This window comes from Chlorocebus sabaeus, chromosome 1 (genome assembly GCF_047675955.1).
Source record: "Chlorocebus sabaeus isolate Y175 chromosome 1, mChlSab1.0.hap1, whole genome shotgun sequence".
Classification (NCBI taxonomy): Eukaryota; Metazoa; Chordata; class Mammalia; order Primates; family Cercopithecidae; genus Chlorocebus; species Chlorocebus sabaeus.
In genome coordinates this window covers 44,738,578-44,759,611 of record NC_132904.1, presented here as the reverse complement: position 1 = coordinate 44,759,611, position 21,034 = coordinate 44,738,578, and the positions used below count along the sequence as shown (strand labels likewise).

The following is a 21,034-nucleotide window of genomic DNA, read 5'->3' as shown; positions in this document are numbered from 1 at the left end:
CCGGGGGAGCCACTGGGTTAGTTTCAGCGGGTAACATTAGCTGCTGTAACAAACTCAGTCCGATGCTCAGCAGCTTTACATATGACTGTGTATTTCTTGCTCACTCCAAACCCAATGCAGATAGTCCTAGTCGGCAGGTGGCCTGTCCTCTAGTGATGTAGACAATAAGGCCCCCGCCATCCATAGGGCCCAGTCCTCTGCTCAGTGTTCTGTGTCCAGCCAGTGGGCGTGGGGGTGTGGGGAGTACAGAGGAGCCTGCAGGAGGGTTTTTAAGGACCAGGCCTGGAAGAGGCTTACGTCACCTCTTCCCACAGTCCACTGACCAGGACTCAAAGCCATGCCACCTGCAGGGGAGGAAGTGAAGGAGGAAATGGGCTTTGGTGAACACACAGCAGCCTCTGCCCCCACAGCCTCCCAGTGAGCAGGGCCGTCTTCCTGACCCAGGAAATAAATAACACAAGGAGCCTAATGTAGAAACAGGTTTGATGTGTCTGAAGAGAGAGAGGGATGGACAGTGTGACTTCCCACATATGCGAAGAGGCCACAGACATAGTGAGGGCCTAGAACATGCAAGGCTTTGAAGTGAATTCGCATCCGATTTCATGTATAATGGGTGGGTGTGGTGGAGTTTGAAACAGGAATATGAGATAATCTGAATTTACAAAGATCAGTCTCTGTTCCGTGTGTAAGGAATATGGGGAAGGGAGATCACTAGGGCCTCCTAGCCACTCTGGCCCACTGTTCTTTGAACATTCCAATCACACTCTCCACCTCAAGTCCTGTGCCCTTCTTGTGTCCTCTGCCTGGTACACTCTTCCCTCGGATATTTATTTCCTTAGGTCTCTGCTCAGTGTGACTTAATGAATAAGGCCTTGCCCATTCACTTGCATAAACCAACATTCCGCCACGACCCAGTGCTCCCCATGGTCCCTTTGCCCTTGCTTCATTTTTCCCCATTGCACATGTTGCCCCCAGACACCTGACATAGAGGTTTTCCTTGATTATTTGTTCTCTGTCCCCAACCCCAACCCCAGATCTACAGTAGAAGCTCCGTGGAGGTAGGTACTCTGTTGGTTTTGCAGGCACTCAAATATTTGGTGGAATGAAGGAACGACTGATGACAGTGGTGAGTCCTGGATGGATTTAGGATATGTTCTTGAAGAAAAGTTAACAGTGTATGGTGATGGATCAGATGTGAGTGCAAAGGAAGGAGGAGGGTCATCCTGGGATATTCCTAGATTTACAGCTTGAGTACCTGGGATGAGTGGGAGACACAGATGAGGGCAGAGTGAGGAGTCAGAGCACTACTTTGGTTACATTAAATTCGAGATGCCCAGCAGACATCCATATCCAGGTCAACCAGCTTGGACTTCCTAGAGGTATAGATTTGGGTGACACAGACTCAGTGGTGGTGTTGAAAGCTGGATAACTGGAAGAGTTCTCCAAGGGGCTGAATGAAGACAAAGATGATCAGAGGGCACGAGGACAAGAGGTCAAGAGGACTGAGCTCTAGTGCACTCTGATATTTTAAGTTCAGAAAGAGGGAGTTAAAGACGCCGGCCAGCCAGGTGGGAGGAAACCCGGGAGCAGAGAGGAGAAATGGTTGCTGGAGGGAGTAGGAACAGGGCCAGATGCTGCTGGGCGGCCAAGTAAGATGAGCAGAGAGAGGCGGCGATGCATTCAGCTGTGCAGGACCATGACAGAACTATCCTCCAAGCCATTTTCCCCAGAGGAATCGGGCGGGGTTGACTCCTGGCTCCTTAGCCCTTTTCTTACATTCCACAGCATCCATGCACACTGGAGATGTTTGTTTTTGGTCTCGTTTTCCAAAGGGTAGGCTGAGAGCAAATGCTTATTTCCAACCTTGAAGGGTTTGTAAGAATGTGCAAATCTAGATGTGAGAGGGAGTTCAAAGACAAAAGCAAAGGCAGAGGAGTTGGGCTTAGGAAATTCCCCAATCTGTGGGCGAAAGGAATGGTAGTTGTGGTAAGGCAACGTTTTCCCACACTCGAGGCATTTTAAAATTAGGTATGCCACCAGCCCTGACTGTGGATAAGACAGTGGAAAAAGGCTTGAATCACAGTTAAGGGACTGAGTAGGAAAAAACACACATGAGATTGCTTCAGTAAGCAGTTTATGAAGTGGACAAGCATGTATTGAGCGCCTAGTGGGTATAGTTCAGGAACACAGGCTCTAGAGCTAAGCAGTCCTGCCAGGTTTGAACCTGCCTCTATCATTTTTAAATAGTGCAGTCTTGGACCTGTTTGTCTCCATGTCTCTGCCTCCCCATTTTAAAACTGGAGATAATTACAGTACCTCTTCATGGAGTGAGTAATGTACAAAGGAAATGGAATAATATACTTCAAATGCCTAGCCCATTTGTTTAGGTATTCCATAAGCATTTGTTAGGTACCCATTATGTCAATGTGATCAGATGCCAGAAATGATGCAGAGAATAACTCTGGTCCCCGAGGAGCCGGCAGCCAAGCAGAGGTAACATGTTAAGTGAAATGAAATTATCAGTGATATAGCCTAAGTCTAGTCAGGGAAGGACCTAGGGGAAAAGGCTCTGTCTTGGGCATTAGGATTAGGGACTAAAGCTTAGTTAAGGCTACTGCAAAACAATGTGTTTTCTTTTTCTTTTTTTTTTTTTTTTTTTTTGACAGAGTTTCGCTCTTGCCTCCCAGGCTGGAGTGCAGTGGTGCGATCTTGGCTCACTGCAACCTCCACCTCTCAAGTTCAAGCAATTCTCCTGCCTCAGCCTCCCGAGTAGCTGGAATTACAAGTCCCTGCCACCACAGCTACACCACCCAGCTAATTTGTGTATTTTTAGTAGAGACAGGGTTTCACCATGTTGGCCAGGCTTGTCTCGAACTCCTAACCTCAGGTGATCCACCTGCCTCAGCCTCCCAAAGTGCTGGGATTATAGGCATGAGTCACCACGCCCGGCCAAGAATGTGTTTTCAGCATCATGTCTACATTATAGGACATCTCATGAGGCCTCATCGTTGTGTGTTTCTGAGAGCTGGTTGATTCTGGAGGAGCATAGGGGACAAAGTCCTCCCAACACAGACTTTCTTCATTTCAGTTTGCTACCATTTGTATAGTCAAGGGTTTGAGCCAAGCTCTGCAAAGTAACCCATGTGATATGTTCCACAAAGTGAGTGCCAAGAAGGTATTTTCTCTCTTGCTGAGCGCTTTCTGGGAAAAGGGTGCCGATCAGGTGAAGATGACTTGAGCAAGGTGCCTTGTCGTGGACTGCTGGACAGACCAGCCTCACATGGTGTCAGCCAGAACAGACTGTTCTCTGCGGTGAATCTGAGCCTTCAAGATCTGTGTAGGACATGATTTGGCTAAGACAGGAGATAACAGTGGAATTTTGTTCAGACTTTACACTCCATTTAAACCAAGAAATATAGTCTTCTCAAGATAGAACCAGTTTTTGCAAGCTCCTCCTGCAAACCTCCCAAGCCAAAGGGAAAAAAAAAAAAAAGGAAGAAAAAAACCATGGTTCTATCAGTAAACCTCACAAACCACAGTCTATTCAAAGTACAGAGAGCTGAGAAAGAAAGGATGTTGCAAATTCTAAAGACATTTCTCTCTCACCCTTTTCGTCCTAAATCTATTGGCTTCAGTCTCTCAAAAGTGTGAGATGGAAATAATTAGATCATTTTCAGGAGTTCTTTCGGATTAGATTTTGAAGCTAAAAATCTTCCTTGGTGACTGGTAACTTTTAAAAACGTAAGGTGGTTTTACTGTGTCTCTCAAATCAAAAGAGTTCAGGTTAAGAAAAGAGCAACAAAAACATTTGACTATTCAAGTGTTAAATTTTTCTTCCAGTTCTTTCTGCCCCTGAAATATAATTTCATCTCTTTTAACAATTTTATAAATCATTTTCCTTTGGGAAATAAAAGTTCCACACCCTCACCCAGTTTTACAGGTCAGGTTTTGTTTGGCCCCAAACCCATCGCTTGCGTCTTGGAGAGCAGACTCGTGTGATCATTTATTTCTGGAGAGACCACATGCTCATCATCTCCTTTAGACATAATCGGCTTCAGCTTTGTAACTTTATGAACTTGAGAATGGGGGTGTTTGGGGTTGTTTTTCTGTCTTCAGTCCAAGAAATGTCAAAGCTTTCTATTCTGGATCACCCAGTAACCCAGATGCTAAGATCTATGAAACTCACAGAACTATTTTTTTTAAGAGACCTATCTTTCTTAACGTTGCAATTCATCATGACTTTTATGATCTTCTACTTTGTGCTGATTTGCCAGGTGTTTGGAGAGCAAACCTAAGTAATTAAGGAGCCTAGCCTAGAAGAACCACCACTTCAGAAAGAGGAACTCAACAGGGTCCCATGGTGACCTTGACCTGGTGTGCAGCAGAGAAAAGAAGACAATTAGCCAGGCTGTTGCCGAGTTTTCAGATATAACTTTGGCTTGCATATCACACCATCCCGTCTGTTCTCTAACTCCCTGAAGAGGTTTCCCTTCTTGCCCTGAGTGTGTGAAGCAGTGTGGGGGCTGAGGGAACTAAAAAAGGTTGATCTGTCTAGATATTTTTAGGGGAGTGAGTTTTCAGAATGTGATCAGGAACAGATTAACACCTTCCATGCATATCTTTAGGTTTCATCCCCATTTTGGCAAATAAAAATCACCCCTCAGTTGTTTAACAAAGGAATTTCTAATCTTTAAAACAGATAGCTGACCCTGCTTCTCTGAGTCAGTTTGGAACTCAAGGGCACGTGGTGTCATGGAAGCTCAGCTGTGTACACATGGTGGGGGAGGGGGTATCAAACTGGAAGGTTACTACTCCCTTTTGCCAGCTCCTGCTTCTCCCTGTATTACTGGAATTTTGCTGAAAGGCACACCAAAGCCATTCTGATTGCCCGAGCTCGGCAAAGAAAGAATGTAGAGAATGAAATCTTGTCTCTAAAAAAAAAAATAAAAATAAAATTTAAAAAGTGAAACTGCAAAAGGCAGGAAAAGAGTGAAAGAAAAAAATATGAACAAAGAAAAAGGACAACAAATTGAAAATAATATGGTAAATGTTAATCCAACTATATTAACAATGATTTTAAACATCGGTGGTCTAAATAAACCAATTTAAAGAAGAAAAAAAAAAGAATGTAGAGAAGGAATAAAATCTGTTTTCAGGTGTTTTTGGTATTATCACCTCCAGGAAGCACCAGGCAGCTGGTTATTCACAGTTACTGCTAAACAAACCTGATGATTGACGTGGACCAGTGGTCAGTAGGGGACTAAAAGGAGCTGCTTTCATCAGTAACATTCCTCTTTCCCTAGGATTTCAGAATGCATGGATAGTGAAGCTGAGACCGTCATGCAGCTCCGAAATGAGTTGAGAGACAAGGAGATGAAGCTGACGGACATCCGCTTAGAAGCTCTCAGTTCTGCCCACCAGCTGGACCAGCTCCGGGAGGCCATGAACAGGATGCAGGTGAGAGCCCAGTAGCATGGGCTGAGCTCAAGGCTGTCTATGAAGGAGCTCCCAGAGGCTGCTCTCCACTAAGCCCTAAGGGCTACATCAGAATCTGGTGGCAGCCCTCGCTTTCCCAGCCTCTATCTCTTTTCATTCCCTCCCACACATTGCTCAAAGACCAATCTTTTGGAAGAATAAGAGTACCCATGCCCTTCCTTTACATAATGCTTTTAGTGACTCCCCTGGTGCCTGTGGCATGTGATGCAGTCTCCTTCACCTGGCCTTCAAGGCCTTCTACAGGGTCCTTTCCACTGTTAATCCACACCACCCTCCCCAGCTCCTCTTCCCAGAATCTACTCACCAACCAGATGGAGTCGCTGACTGCCATCTTTGCATCCCTCTTTCATATCGTTCCCTCCACTGGGAATATTCCTCTGCACGTCCAAGTTAGACCCTTCCCTTAATGCTCGGCCTGATGCCTGTCCAAGTCTTGCAGCTGGAGAGTTAGTGCCCTTATCTGAATCTTCTTATAGATTTGTTCTTACAGCCCCTCCCACCTTCTGCCATGGAGTGAAGACATTTGGGTCTTCTGGGCTTTTTGCATACCTTTCTCTGAACATAGCACCAATGCCATGCAGATTGTAGGTTCTTCATGAATATTCATAGAATGAAAGATACCTCTGGAGTCTGCCAGGACCTTAATGGAGTCAGTTTTCCCAAAGGAGGTTCCCTGAAACACTCATTCCATGAGAAGCTCTATGAAAGGAGAACTCCTTGATCAAATATATTTGGAAAATTCTGCACACCATATGCCTCTGTTCGATTCATGGCGTAGAGGAACTCATTAAACGTTCTGAAAAGTCCTGCAGGAAAGAAGCCTGTAAAAGTCAGAGTTGCACAAACCTCTTAGATCATAAGACTCTTTTTTACTTAATCCTCAAGCAGCAGACTCTGGGAAGCATTTCAGAGGTCTTTTCAAAGGCCTGTTCTCTGAGTGGATGGACCTCCCCTGCCAGCATGTCTTGTGTCTACAGCAGGGGCAGCAAACACTGCTGAATCTCTCTGAGGGTGTTGTTCGCCTTGGGTGGGAGACCAGCCTGGTTTCTGCGGGGAACCTTCAGATCCTTCCTTCAGAAAAATCTTGTTCACATTACTTCTGCCTACTAAGTGAGCTTCTCCATTACTCTTTGCAGAGTGAAATAGAGAAGCTGAAAGCTGAGAATGATCGGCTGAAGTCAGAGTCTCAAGGCAGTGGCTGCAGCCGGGCTCCTTCCCAAGTGTCCATCTCTGCCTCCCCAAGGCAGTCCATGGGCCTCTCCCAGCACAGCTTGAACCTCACTGAGTCAACCAGCCTGGGTGAGTGGCCTACAGGGTTTGGGGGCGGGACTGGACCTAGAGCTGGCACCCTGATCTCTAAGTGAGAACCCCAAAATAAGCAGACCAACAGATGAAACGGAGAGGCAACAGGCGTGTGTGCACTTGGGGTGTGTATGTGTCTGGGTGTGAGTCTGCTACCAACATGAACCCAGCCGTTAGACTGCTCTCATGCTTTGCTCCAGCACCCCAAATTCTCCAAGCCCTGAGCTTGGATCCCCTCGCCCACCATGCTGAGTTCTGTTTGATCCATTTTAAGAGGCTGACCTGCAAGCTGAATGCTGTACACAAACCCCATAGTAGCAGGTCCCAGTCGGGGCAGTGGCTTGGTCTATGATCTTCCTGTCTTCAGGATGGATTCCAGGCTGGCACAACCATCAGTGAACACAATCTAGATTTTCTTTGTAAGCATATTAAGGCTGATGCTTTTATTTTGTATCCATGATGCTGCTGTTGCTGTTGTTTTGGTTGAGTCTCTCCCTCGCACTTCCATCCGGCAAGGTGCATTGTCAGCCTGCTGGTTCCTTGGTTGGTCCACCATTGGTTTCTGTGACTGCATTCTCCATTTTGCCCTCTCCTCTTCCCCTACCCGCCCACCCCCTGCACCCTGACACCTGTTTGTCCCACTGCTGTGCCAACCAGCAACGGGGGTGTCAGGAAGCTGGCTTTGCTGTCCCCATGTGCCTAAGGCTGTTGATGTTTTCCATTCGCAGACATGTTGCTGGATGACACTGGTGAATGCTCGGCTCGGAAGGAAGGAGGCAGGCATGTTAAGATAGTTGTCAGCTTTCAGGAGGAAATGAAGTGGAAGGAGGTTAGTTGGATCCCTTTCCCTGCTCTGCCTGTCCCTCCCCCAGGTAGAACTGCCTAGCTTAGTGATCTAATTGTAAAACCTGTATCACCTCAGAGCCTAAGGTGATTTGGAAATACTACTAACGCTTCTCTTAACTAACCATAATTAATCCCTTGCAGCATTTTGACACAAGTAAAGTGTGTGAATGGCACTTCCCTTTCTCGTATGCTTGAAAGTCTAATAAAGAATACTAAAAATGGTCCCACGTTTCACTTTCATGTAATTAACTAAATGCTAACATCCATTGGAAAGGGCCTTTCTGAATCTAATGTATTCCCAAAGCACTTCAGAGGCAGCTATGCACATTTAGCATGTAAGGTACAGAAATAAGCTGACCACATGCAGCAGACCAAGAGCACCAGTTTTATCAGTCATCAGTCATCAAGAGTAGACATCTTGGTAGACATCAAGAGATGGAGATGCCAAGCCCTGGGAGCTTGCAGGTGGCCGAAGATAGAACTGGTGGGGCATCCTGACTCACCAAGGCTGGAGAATCTGAGTTTTGCTAGTATGGTTTCTATTCACTTCCAAAGTCTAGGAACTTCCAGAGTCTATACCACTGCCAGAGACTATTTTGGGGTGGGGGCTAGAGTTGACATTGAAAGCTGAATTTTAGCCAGTGATTAAAGCCCAGTGATGCTTTGAATGACTATTTCTTGAATAAATGTGGAAAGGCCTCATGAGTCACCATTTCAATTTCCCTTGAGTTTTTTGTTTGTTATTTCTTAGTATTTCTAGCCAACATGCTATTGTAGTTTCAGATAGCTAGCGAACCCGCAGAACAAAGCATGTACAGCCAGAACTTTCTTAGGGGATTCCACTCTGTGGCTGGCTTGCTAGCCTCACGATAGGGGGTAAGCTCAGGATTTTGGCACTTCCATTAGCATCATCTAGCCTTGAAAGATACAATAGATAGTTCCATTTTCAAAACGGAGCTAGTAGAGTGATGGACTATCAGAAGAAACTCATTCTTTTTTTTTTTTGGAGGCAGAGTCTTGCTCTGTCACCTGGAATGCAGTGGTGTGATCTTGACTCACTGCAGCCTCCGCCTCCTGGGTTCAAGCGATTCTTCTGCCTCAGCCTCCTGAGTAGCTGGGACTACAGGTGCCCACCACCACACCCGACTAGTTTTTTTGTATTTTTAGTAGAGACGGGGTTTCACCATATTGGCCAGGCTGGTCTCGAACTTCTGACCTTGTGATCCACCCGCCTTGGCCTCCCAAAGTGCTGGGATTACAGGCGTGAACCACCATGCCCTGCTGGGACACTCATTCTTACAGTAAATGCAGGTATACCTTGTGGACTGTTTATTCTAGTGATTGTCAATATGAACAGATAGAGCATACATTTTACAAAAGTTTACAAGTCACCTTCAAAAGTTATATTATTCTGCCTCACTACAGCGTCCAGGTGAGGTTGGTTGACCAGGGATTATTATCCTCATTGTATAATTAAGAAACCCAAGACCCCAAGCGTTACTTATTTGAGGCCAGGGACAAGTGTTTGGGTCAGATCATCTCACTGCAAGACTGGTGCTCTTTTCTCTGCTGATTTTGCTTAGCTGCCATGTGTCATCTTCCCCGCCCCTGCCCAACCACACTCCTGACTGTGCGTCCTTATGAGCATGTAAGGTATTTAAAACCCAATAGAATGGCATGTTCTATCAGCTTTTCTTTTATCAGTGTGATCTCATTAGCTGCCACTATGCAAAGCCCTGTGAACAGAGGTGCAAAAGAGTTAGAAAAAGATTGTTTTGAGAGTATTCTTCCCAGAGTTTTATTAGTTTTCTGAGTTGCATGTTTTGAGTTTTAACAAGAAGAAAAACAGTAAATGTTATTTAAAAACAAGAAAGAAGAAAAAATAGAAACACATTTTGTCCTGGCAATGTTTAAGATCTAGTAAGGAGATAAACTTGATATGCAAAAATAAGACAGAAATACCTAAAACTAAATATAAATTAGTACCGGATATATCATTATATAAGTTATGTACAGAATTGCTGAAGCAGTTTAAGCTCTGAGCCTGATGGGGTTAATCACTGAAGTCTTCCTGGAAGAGGTGAGTTTGTAAGCAAGGTTTGAAAAGACAAAGATGCTAGACAGGTGTGGAGGGTTCCGGAAAAGGAATATGTGATTTATGCCCTGTCTGACACATTTACTTAGCAGAAGGTTCCATATTCCAGAGAGGAAATCCTCTCTTCCTGACTCTTGGTCTGCTGTTTTAGCAGTAAAGCAGGGAAAGGTATTAAGACTATTACTTCCACCTAAGTTATACCTGGTATTAATACAAATAGGACTTTTATTCCCCTTTCAAACCATTGGCGGAGTTCTAAGGCAACATGAGTCCTCTGCTGAACTGAGTCAGAAAAGATCCACCTGGTTTTCACCTGTGTACATTTCCTTACCCTTAGGATTCCAGACCACACCTCTTTCTTATTGGCTGCATTGGAGTTAGTGGCAAGACGAAGTGGGATGTGCTCGATGGGGTGGTTAGACGGCTGTTCAAAGTAAGTGTTTCAAGATGGCGGCTACAGCAAAATACCTAACATGGGCATCCGGGCCTGGGGAGGCAAAGAGAGGTTGATGTCTTGAGCTTGGCCATTTCTCAGACCTGTGCCCTTCCCTACATCTTTATGTTGCTGGAACTTGTTCCCTGGCCCTCAAGGGAATGGAAGGACGATGGTAAGTACAGACTGGTGATCGGCCAAATTCTTTCCATCTGCCCTTTGCAGTGGTGGGCCAGCTAGTGAGTGTGATTTGAGCAACTCTTTGATCCTCTCACAGTGAATTGCTAATGTCCAACTCTTCACCTTAGAATTGTGTCTTAGGACATATGTTTTGGAGTATGTAATCTGTGGCCAGGGCTTAGACATCAGATTTCTAGCCTTCATTTTGGGGGATTTGATCTGATTTGCCTGGTATGCTGTGCCACCACTTCAGAGTCTTTGATTTGTTTTATGAGTGACATTAATGTCTGATCGATGGCCAGGCTCAAAGATGTTGCCATACTTATTTCTCTATTCTTTTTAATCACATCATTAGATTGGGTGTTTGCCACAGGATAAATAACTAATGAGTACCAAGGTGAACCTTGAAACACATGGTGATTTGAAGGAAGCTTTTGGTACATTTTTTCTATTGTCCTGAAGTGAGTCAACAATTATAAGTGCTCATTAATCATATTCCCTGAGTAGTAATAGTAGCCCACGTTTTTTGTGCCAAAGACTTTGCCAAGCCCCTTATATTACCCCATTTAAAGGTGAAGAAAGTGAGGGTCAGGTTGGGCTGTTCAAGGTCATGGATCTAGAATTAGACCACGTTGGTCTAGTTTAGTTGGTCTGACTTCAACTCCTAACTTAACTATTACGTTGGTGCAAAAGTGATTGCACCAACATAGTTACTTTTGCAACAACCTAATAGTACACTGTAGTTTCTTTCTAATAGCTAGATCCAAGTAGCCTCATACGGAGAAAATTCTGTTTTTTGACTGGAGATTGTTCCCCATCCTGGTAAGCCAGCCTGTAGAAATGAGACCAGAGAAGACGTATGAATGGCTTAGGATGGACCGATTCTCCTACCTAGGCCAAAAACATATCTCTGGTGATGGGCAGTTGGGACATCTTTGGATTAGAATACCAGTTTGGGCTGAAAAGAGGCACATTGGCATCATAGTAAGTGAGGAAATGAGACCACGTAGGGCCTATTACTGGGATTCCACCGAAGTCGTGCAGTCACCTCCTAGTACATGGACCTTAGTTCTACGTTTACTAACCTAAAACCTTTTGTTCACTCAACTAAGAGGGAGCACTTTCCAAATTAAACACACATTTTCCTCCTCAAAGATCTAGAGCTGATTTTTGCGAGCAGCCTGCATTTTAATCTCTTTGTATGATCTTTGAGCCAAAAGAAGGGAATGGAAGAGAGATTTCCTGTCAAAATTACTTTTTCGTGAATTTTCCAGCACCATTCACAGGCCCTGATGTCTTCAAGATTTCAGCTGAACTTAGGAAAAGCAGCATGGCTTTTCCGTGCTTGGTTCATCCAGACTAAACGTTCACAACCTTGTTAGGAGTTTTTTTTTTTTTCTCCACTCCTAACCAAATAAATCTGTATTTTAAGAGGCCTGTGGTACTTGGGCATTATCCCCTTAGAAAGTCAGTTCTTCTCCCCCTCATCCCACAGCTCAATTTCAACTCAGACATCTGAGAAAGAAGAGAAGATGATCATAAATCACCCAATGAAAACATGAGTCATGGGCAGATTTTAGCCACATCTTTGATGGAGTCTTTATTTTTTATTTTTTCCAGGAATACATCATTCATGTCGACCCAGTGAGTCAGCTAGGGCTGAATTCAGACAGTGTTCTTGGCTACAGCATTGGAGAAATCAAGCGCAGCAACACTTCCGAAACACCGGAGCTGCTTCCTTGTGGCTATCTGGTTGGAGAGAACACAACCATCTCAGTGACTGTGAAAGGTAATTGAGCTGGTTGCAGAGGTCGGAGCTTTCAGGAATTACAGTTTTCATTTTGTGACTTGGCAGAGGCACTTGTGGCCACAGTTTTGTTTGTGCATATGTTTGTGGGCTGCTTTTCTCCCTTCCAACAGTTACTCTACGCAAGTTGAACCGTCTTTTGCTTTTTCAACCACCTTAGGAAACAAAATCATTTTAGTTTATTGCTGCAATTATCTAACAAAAGATCCCATTAGCCTTATGACTCTGAGATGATGGAATCTTAATAACCCTATTGGGCAACAGGGCTTTACCAATACTGATGAATTACTCTTGCCAGCAAGCTTTGGATGCAATCCCATTCTACAGATGGGAAAACCACGACTTGCTATAGGCTGCAGGAGTCACTCTGAGCATCCTGATGAAACTGCTAAAGCTTGTGCCCACGCATGGTGCTGCTAGAGCTTCCGGTTTCTCATTACCTAGCGATATTAAGCCCCAGGCCAGTGCATTCCCTAGAACTCTAGGCCCACAAAGTTCACTCAGGAAAAAAAAGCTTCACTGCCAAGCAATTCTGGGAAGCTACATCGTTATCCCCATTTGTGTTTGGGGGACAGGAGTGCACTGGTACATCAAAGGCTCTGTCATTCAGTGTCCTAACTCCTGCTGTTAAAAAGGCTGTTTAGGCGGTGGCTCACGCCTGTAATCCCAGCACTTTGGGAGGCCGAGGTGGGCGGATCACCTGAGGTCGGGAGTTTGAGACCAGCCTGACCAACATGAAGAAACCCTGTCTCTACTAAAAATACAAAAAATTGCCCGGGCATGGTGGCACATGTCTATAATCCCAGCTACTAGGGAGGCCGAGGCCAGAGAATCACTTGAACCTGGGAGGCGGAGGTTGCGGTGAGCCGAGATCATGCCATTGCACTCCAGCTTGGGCAACAGGAGTGAAACTCCATCTCAAAAAAAAAATAAAAAAAAAAAAAAAAAAAAAAAAAAAAAGACTGTTTAATCCAATCTGTCCCAAATTTATTTGATTGTAAAACCGCATCATTTCCTATATGTTATGGATTACCTGAATAGAGACTTTCATAAATACTGTACTAGGCTCATTCTTTGTGTTGTCCCATTTCTTTCTTCCCTGAAAGGCCCTCCTCTTGACTGCAGTTTTGCAGTTGTTTGACGCAAGATGTATTTCTTGGTTGGTAGAGTTTCCAGAAGCACCCCACCATTTTCCATCAGCAGGAATTAAGATCTTGCTCTGCAGGTGGCAAGTGGTACATACTGCTTGAGCCTCACACAGCCTTCTCCTGCTGGCAAGTGAAATGCCACAATTGTGCCCTTGGACTATAAGTGACAGAAACAGACTCAAAAGTAGCTACAGGTAAAAAGGAAATGTATGGGCTCATGGCTCTGGGCAATCCAGGAGCATACCTCAAGCACAGCTGGATCCAGGTGCTCAGACAGTGAATCAGGACAAGGCCTGCCTCAGCGTTGCCCGTCACGGCTGTGCTTATTTATTGAACTCTTTGCACGTGGTTGATGAAAGGGCCCCTGGTAGCCCAATTCCTTCTTCTAGCTTAGGAACCTGAAGGAAAGAGGGATTTTGGGGAAAATGTAACACATAATTCCTAGGGATGACTCTGGCCCACTATAAGTCAAATGCCCGTCACTGAATTGGTCATTGTGACTAGGGAGAGGATTTGTCCGAGCCTGCTCACAAGCCTGTCCCTTTGGGTGGATGGAGGAGCTGGATCGGTTCCACTTGAACCACCAGGAATGAGCTCCCCATGGGAAAGAAGAGTTCTACCATGAGGGGAAGCAGGAAGGGGTACTAGACACATTGGAACGATCGTCCTCAACAAGAACCCTTTCAGGAGAGCCTTTTATGTCCTGGGTTCAAATTGCATTTCATCCCTCCTGCCAAGCGTGCCTTGTTCACTTGCTGGTTTTACAGGTGAGCATTACAAGGGACTGAGGGGTAAAAGGAATGGCCTATTGCTGAGACCAGGCCAAGCCTCTCTAGAAAGTAACAAGACTGCCTGCCTCTAGTGGAGCATGCCACCCCTCTGCAGACCCTGATCCGTCGCTGCTGCCAACACATCAAGTTTCAGCACCTCAAGGGATCAGCTCGGTTTATTTTTCAGTGATACCTGACTCTTCTCTTTCCTAGAGTACTTAAAACTTATGACTTCAAGGCACTAAAAACCACTCAAAGATTTGAGCTGAAAGAGTTGTCTGAGCTGCAGTGATTCACTTCAGTGGTACCCAGGGAAGGGGGTTCGACTTTGCATTTCCTGAAGTGAGCTCATCGGCAAAATAGTCACTCCCTGTGGGATTTATGGCAGAAGACTGAAACAGAGCAGTATATATGTACAGAGAGGGTGTTCTAGTGGTTTTTTCCTGTGTTTATTAATATTAAATTTAGAGACCCTACACTCCATACTTTGCAATGAGGTTTGAGCAAGTGTACGCTACATCAAGCTCAGTAGCAGGAAAATGTTAGGCTTGTCCCTAGCAAATAAGGTATCTGGGGGCCTTTGTCATGTTCATTCTGGAAGAGTCACTGCATTTAGGGGTTACGTGATTGCGGGAAGACTGGAAACAAACATATAGATGCTTTGGGGGTATCTGCTAGCAGTGACTGAGTATGTAGAAGGAATTTGCTATTACAAAACAGTAAATACTCTTCAGTTTACTTTTCATTAATTCTGCTGGTTTCTTGAGAGTAGCTTTTAAACAATGACCTGAGGTTCTGGACAGCCAACCTTGGATGGATCTTCTCTTAGAGACAGTATCCAAAAGATACCTCTTGTGAAGCCAACTACCTTGATTGATGACATTGTCCCAGATAGGAAAGGGAAAGGATAAGTTTCCAGTTGATGTTGTTGAGGACCAAGAGTCCCAGCTAACAATATTTCAGGCTTTCAGGCTAGGTCTGCCAGTATTCACATTCCAGAATCAAATGATCCCACCTTGCATTCTTCTTCCTTTTAAAGATAAAAGTGCTGTTACCTTCATGGCACGTCTTAGTGTGGATAGCAGTGGTACCTGGCATGTGGGAGGGTGTAGGGTGAAGAGGCAACCTCAGGGTTGTGATAGACAGGACTCAGGTTTGGTTTGGGCAGATGCCATAGGTATAGTATACATAGCATATGTATAGTAAATATATATGTGTATATATATGTGTGTGTGTGTGTGTATAGTAGAGGTGTGCATGTGTGTGTGTGTGTGTAGTAAGTATAGTAAATCCAGACAGGCAAATAGAACCCAGAACCTTATGAATTCTGCAGAGGACAGATGGGGACTGAGAGCCCAAATGTTCAAGGTGAGTTTGAGTCTGGGAAGTTAGCCAAGACAGGAGACAGAAGCACGTGGCATTGATGAACAGGGAGGTGACTTCCTAGAGCAGCAGCACTTTGCTGTCAGCTTCCAGTGTCCCTGGGTGTGCAGGAATCTCAGGTGAGTAGACTGCCGAGGAAAGGAATAACCTCAGGTCTTGGCAGTCCCAGTTAGGCAAGCACAGAGAGCTACCTTTTCTACAGCACTTCAGACGCTTCCTGTCTCTCTCAAATGCAGGGCTCGCAGAAAACAGCCTGGACTCGCTGGTGTTTGAGTCCTTGATTCCCAAGCCCATCCTGCAGCGCTACGTCTCCCTCCTGATAGAGCACCGTCGGATCATTCTCTCTGGTCCCAGTGGCACTGGGAAAACCTACCTGGCCAACCGGCTGTCTGAGTATATGGTGCTTCGAGAGGGACGGGAGTTGACAGACGGGGTTATCGCCACTTTTAACGTGGACCATAAGTCCAGCAAGGTGAGGAGGTCGTTCTGAGTCTGCTGTATTTTTTGGCCCTTTCGAAACTGATGATATCATCAGGCTAGTGCCTGATGGGAAAACAGCTTTTCCTATCAGCTCTCCTTGGGTGGTTTTAGAAAGCCCAGTGAAGGAGATTCAGAGGGGGCTAGCAGAAAGGAAGGCTCCACTCCGATCCTCCCAGTAGGAAGTTCCATCTGTGGTTAAGCCGATCGAGCTCATTTATGATGCTCAGTCTTGGTAGTTCTTTAATGTTATGCAAGATACATCTGTTGCAGTTTACCAAGAAGTTATCATGTGTGTACTGGGTGTTACCGATTTTCCAAAATAAAATACGTTTGGAACAATAATGACACAATTAACAAAAATAACAATAATAAAAACAATAGAAGCCCACATTTATGGACTGCTTGCCCCATCGCCAGCAAACACCTTCTCGCAGCAATACCTTCAAGGGAGTAGTTGTCACCATCCCCATTTTGCAGAGAAGGAAACAGAGGCTTAAAGCAGATTGGTCCTGTGCCTAAGACCAACCAGATGGTACTAAGTGATAGAACTGAAGCTCAAGTCAAAGTCTTGGACTCTAGAGCCCTGTGGCCAGCAAATAGGTTGGATCCTGCTTCACAGTGAGCAATGGAAACCAGTTTGAATGGAGCCCGACCTGGTCCCAGCTGAGAGTTAGAAAGTGCTTTCTCAGACCTGTTCATTCATGCATTAGTGAGCACTGATGGATAACTGACTCTAGCTGGCCCTGTGCAAAGGGGCCTGAGGATCAAAGGTGGATTGGAAATGACTCCTTGGCCTTAAGGATCACCTGGTGTGCTTGAAGACACAGGTTCCTAGACCTCGCTTGATGATCTGTTTCACTAGGTTGTTTGAGGCTGGGCATCTGCACCATCTACAAGCTCCCCCAGTAACTTGATGTAGGTGCAGGACAAGAGAGATGTACCCAGAGCCCTTCTGTTGAGAGCCTTTGTGTGAGTTAGGGAACTTCTCCTGGGACCAGTAAGTGAAGGCTCTGCAGGTATGGGGAGCCACGTGCCTGGGGCCCAGAGATCACAGTGAAGAGGGACTAAAAGAACCAGTCACTTTAAAAGGTGGGCTTCTTCTCCTGCTAACAAGTCATATTTTGACTTAAAATGGAGGCCCAGGATGGGTGGGTGCTGGTAGGAGAGGGAGAAGATGTTAGCCCCTGAGCAAGCAGGCTCGCATCTAAGACAGGCCAGTGTGGTGAAGATACTGACTAGAGCAGGAACCCAGCTCTGACCCATGCCCACTGCTTACCCACTGTGCACTCTCAGGCCAGGCACCTGATCGTACCATGCCTCAGCTTCTCCATCTGTAAAATGGAGGTAATCATACTACTCACCTTCTAGGTTACTGTGGGACTACAGAAGTTCCGGTGTGTAAGGCTCTTAAAGCCCTGCCTGGCTCTAAGTGATGCCAGCTATCATGATGATGACAGTAATGGCAGGCAGCCATCGTAGGTTCTCTGCCAGCTCCTTACCTTGCCATTTCAGCCTTTTCCACAGATGCACCATTATTCTTCCTCTTCCATTTTTGACATGCATCCGTTACCCCAGGCATGCAGGCTGTGTTCTAGTCCCTGCTGAGCCAATGCCCCACCCATTCTCCAAGGTTAAATCCAAAGCCTGCCCTTTCAGCAGGATTTTCGCAAGCCCGGTGCATGTAGACTCATCTCCCCTGTGCTGTGTGTTGTGTCTGCCACAGCACTACTCAGCCTGACTTAAGTGTGTGTCTGGCTCCTCTGCTGATCTGATGTGTAGAGGGCTTCTGTGTATGTAGCTCTCAGGCCACATACATACAGAGCACAGTGCTGTGCTTTTACCCCAGGCTCAAGGTTTTCAGTCATCGGGTGAATACTGACTGGAAGGCAGGACCCAGTCCTAACTCATCCCATGCCCACTCTGCATCCCCTGAGCACCAAGCCAATGCGCTGTAATAGGCAGGCACCCGGAATGTGTTCACAGCGCAGCATCATGAAGGGCTTTTCCGCCTCCACTGGCCTGGCTGAGGCAAAGACCCTGAGCAGTGTGTCTTCACTGAGTACATTCACCAACTTGTTCTCCTTCGGCCTTCCTGGCCACCATAGGAATTGCGCCAGTACCTGTCCAACCTTGCTGACCAGTGCAACAGTGAGAACAATGCTGTGGACATGCCCCTCATCATCATCCTGGACAACCTACACCACGTGAGCTCTCTGGGCGAGATCTTCAACGGGCTGCTCAACTGCAAGTACCACAAATGGTAAAGGCTGGTTCTGGACCTCATAGCCCCCAGGAGAGAGTGCTGCCACCTTACGGGGCACTGTGCACACAGGCAGCCCAGGGCCAGTGTGGGAGTGAAGCTGTGCACACACATAGGGTTGGGAGGGGGAGGCGGCTAGCTGTCCACCGGCCTGGAAGCACAGGGCTGCGGGCCTCTGTGACCACCTTGTTCTCTAGCTTGACTTGAACTCACAGCTTTCTTTTCCTTTATTTTACCCACAGCCCTTACATAATTGGCACAATGAACCAGGCTACCTCTTCGACTCCCAACCTGCAGCTTCACCATAACTTCAGGTCAGTTTTCCCTTCCCTTGTCCAGTTAAACTCTGGAATCACAAAGAGGGAAAGCAAGAAGGGGCGAGTAGAGATGCCTGTGTTGAGTATGCGTTCTATGCTAGGTATTGTTAAGCATTTTTCTCAGCTTAATCCATTTAATTTTAACTTCAGCCTCAAGTAATTACATTTAACACTCTCCGTTTACAAATGGGGAAACTGAGGCCCAGAGACTTCAGTGAGTTGGGTGAGGTCACACACTGGTCAGTGGCAGAGTGGAACTTGCACTCAGGTCTCTGCCTCTGAGTCCTGCTGTCACAGGGTCAAAGGGGCAGCTCTGGAAGGGACTGCAGGTGACCCTGCTGCCCTCTTGTTACCAGTGGCGTCTCTCTGTCCCAAGTGAACATGAGCAATGGCAGCTTTTACCTAAAACGTCCCCACCTAGCTGGGCCTGTGGGCCCTCGAGTCCCAGCTGCTGTGACTCCCTGCCAGCTCGTCTTCCCTGCCCCGCTGCCACAGCACCATGCTGGTGCTCTCTCACGGCCAGGGTGTGGGAGGGACCGTTCTCCTCGGTTGTGCTAGGTTGCATTACTGTCTGATTGACATCGCCAAACACCCCTTCCCCATATAATGAATCTCAGTTGACTTCACCTCTCCTGCCTGGGTCCTTAGAGGTGGATGTGAAGCTGTCTCCTGGGCTGGGACCCCCGGCTCATTTCCACTGGCCATTCTGCAGGCATCTCTGAGGGAGATCTATTGAAAGTGGGTCTGAATGTAATTACTAGAGAAATGTTGACTCCTCCAGCACACTGAGAGCATGGCTCACCTCTGCATTTAGGCTGTCCTGGTCTTGTTCATGCTTTCCCCTAACTATCCCTCAAATCCATCATCCTCCTCTTCCCCCCATCACTGCCCCATCATCACCCAGCACACCATTGCCATCACCTAGTCAGTACGTCTGCTTGCAGCCTCCCCCCGCACCCTGTAGCCAGTCCTCTGCACTGTGGCAGCCAGACCAGAGTGAGCATTCTAGAGTGCACATCTGACCATAGAACTCTCGTGCTTAAAGTCCTTCAGTGACTCTAGCTCCCTATGGCCTGCAGAATGAAATCCAGACTCCGTGGATTGGCAGGTCAAGTCTGAACTTCAGTCACACTAAACTTCTGGTAGTTTCTGCAAACACCCATGCTGTTTCCCATGCCTTTGCGAAGGCTGCAGCATCACCCCACTCCGGACCCTAACACCTGCTCCTGCCTTTCCTTATGTTGCTGCCCATTAACTGTCCAGTCTCAGCCCACACATCCCCTCCTCTCAGGAGCCTTCCCTGATTCCCTTAGGCTTCATCATATTTCATTTCTCTCTTTGCCTGTCTGCCTCCTGCACCAGACTGTGAGCTCCTGGGGACCAGGACTGTGTCTTAGTCATAGTGATAGTTCCATAGCGTAGCACAGGGCTTGACACCAAGCACAAGAGGCAGTTTATCTCAGTGGGTACAGCCTAGCCACTGGAGCCAGGCTTCTTGGTTCCCATCTTAGCTCTTCAATTAACTAGCTGTTTGATCCTGGAAAAGTTACATGACCTGTCTGTTCCTTAGCATTTCTGTCTGTAAAATGGAGGTGGTAATAATATCCATGTTAGAGGGTTGCTATGAGGAACTGTGAGTTAATACATAGTTACAATGTTTACAACTGTTCGGTGCATAGCTAATCCAATTTGTTGCATTAGCATATACACCTTCTGTTTCTAACATGCTTTGGTTCCTGAGGTCAGCCATCATTTGGATCACTATCATCTTGAAAAGTGTTTCTGACTTCCTCCAGATGGGTGCTTTGTGCCAACCACACGGAGCCTGTGAAGGGTTTCCTTGGCCGATTCCTGAGGAGGAAGCTCATGGAAACAGAGATCAGTGGGCGGGTGCGCAATATGGAGCTGGTAAAAATCATCGACTGGATTCCCAAGGTCTGGCATCACCTCAACCGCTTCCTGGAGGCTCACAGTTCCTCGGACGTCACCATCGGTGGGTGGGAGACTGGGTTGAGGGGGTGGGCTGGCATCCTCAGGTGCCCATCCTCTGGGCCCTGGCCAGGACAGCACTTTGCAGGCACAGTCAGCAGAAGCTGGACTGTCCATAAAGATAGAAAGGGGGCAGAGGGACAGTCACAGTCCAGGCAGACCCCAGATTGCTAGTGGTCTGCAGAAGAGAGATGTGTCCATCCTGGCCCGATGTAGAAACTGCTAGCTCACTAAAGAGCTCCCACCTCAAGGTTCCCCCAAGCTGAAGCTACCCTCAGGATTGGCTTTGCTTGAAAAATGAAGTTTTACCAGCATTTCTGAAAGCTGGACATTTAGAACAGAGAAAAAAAGATCACTAACCTTCCCACCATCTTGACATAATTTTCATTATTCGAACTAAGATTTCTGTCCTTGTTCATATATATATATATGTTTACACTTTATGTAGTGGCAATCATAGCATACATATAACATGTTCCTTTTGGCCAGGCATGGTGGCTCCTGCCTGTTATCTCAGTACTTTGTGAG

General features: G+C 46.4%; 1 protein-coding gene across 8 annotated transcripts in view; it reads left to right on the top strand.

The window, feature by feature from the left end:
* NAV2 (neuron navigator 2) overlaps nt 1–21,034 on the top strand; it is a 768,177-nt gene that overhangs the window by 732,275 nt on the left and 14,868 nt on the right. For all 8 annotated transcript variants that reach the window (XM_008004421.3, XM_073017808.1, XM_073017805.1 and 5 more), the window contains 9 exons: nt 5,304–5,457; nt 6,633–6,795; nt 7,527–7,627; nt 10,077–10,172; nt 11,973–12,141; nt 15,697–15,932; nt 18,046–18,200; nt 18,443–18,514; nt 20,314–20,510. In XM_008004421.3, coding sequence (XP_008002612.3) covers nt 5,304–5,457; nt 6,633–6,795; nt 7,527–7,627; nt 10,077–10,172; nt 11,973–12,141; nt 15,697–15,932; nt 18,046–18,200; nt 18,443–18,514; nt 20,314–20,510 — 1,343 coding nt within the window. The remainder of the gene's footprint in view (nt 1–5,303; nt 5,458–6,632; nt 6,796–7,526; nt 7,628–10,076; nt 10,173–11,972; nt 12,142–15,696; nt 15,933–18,045; nt 18,201–18,442; nt 18,515–20,313; nt 20,511–21,034) is intronic.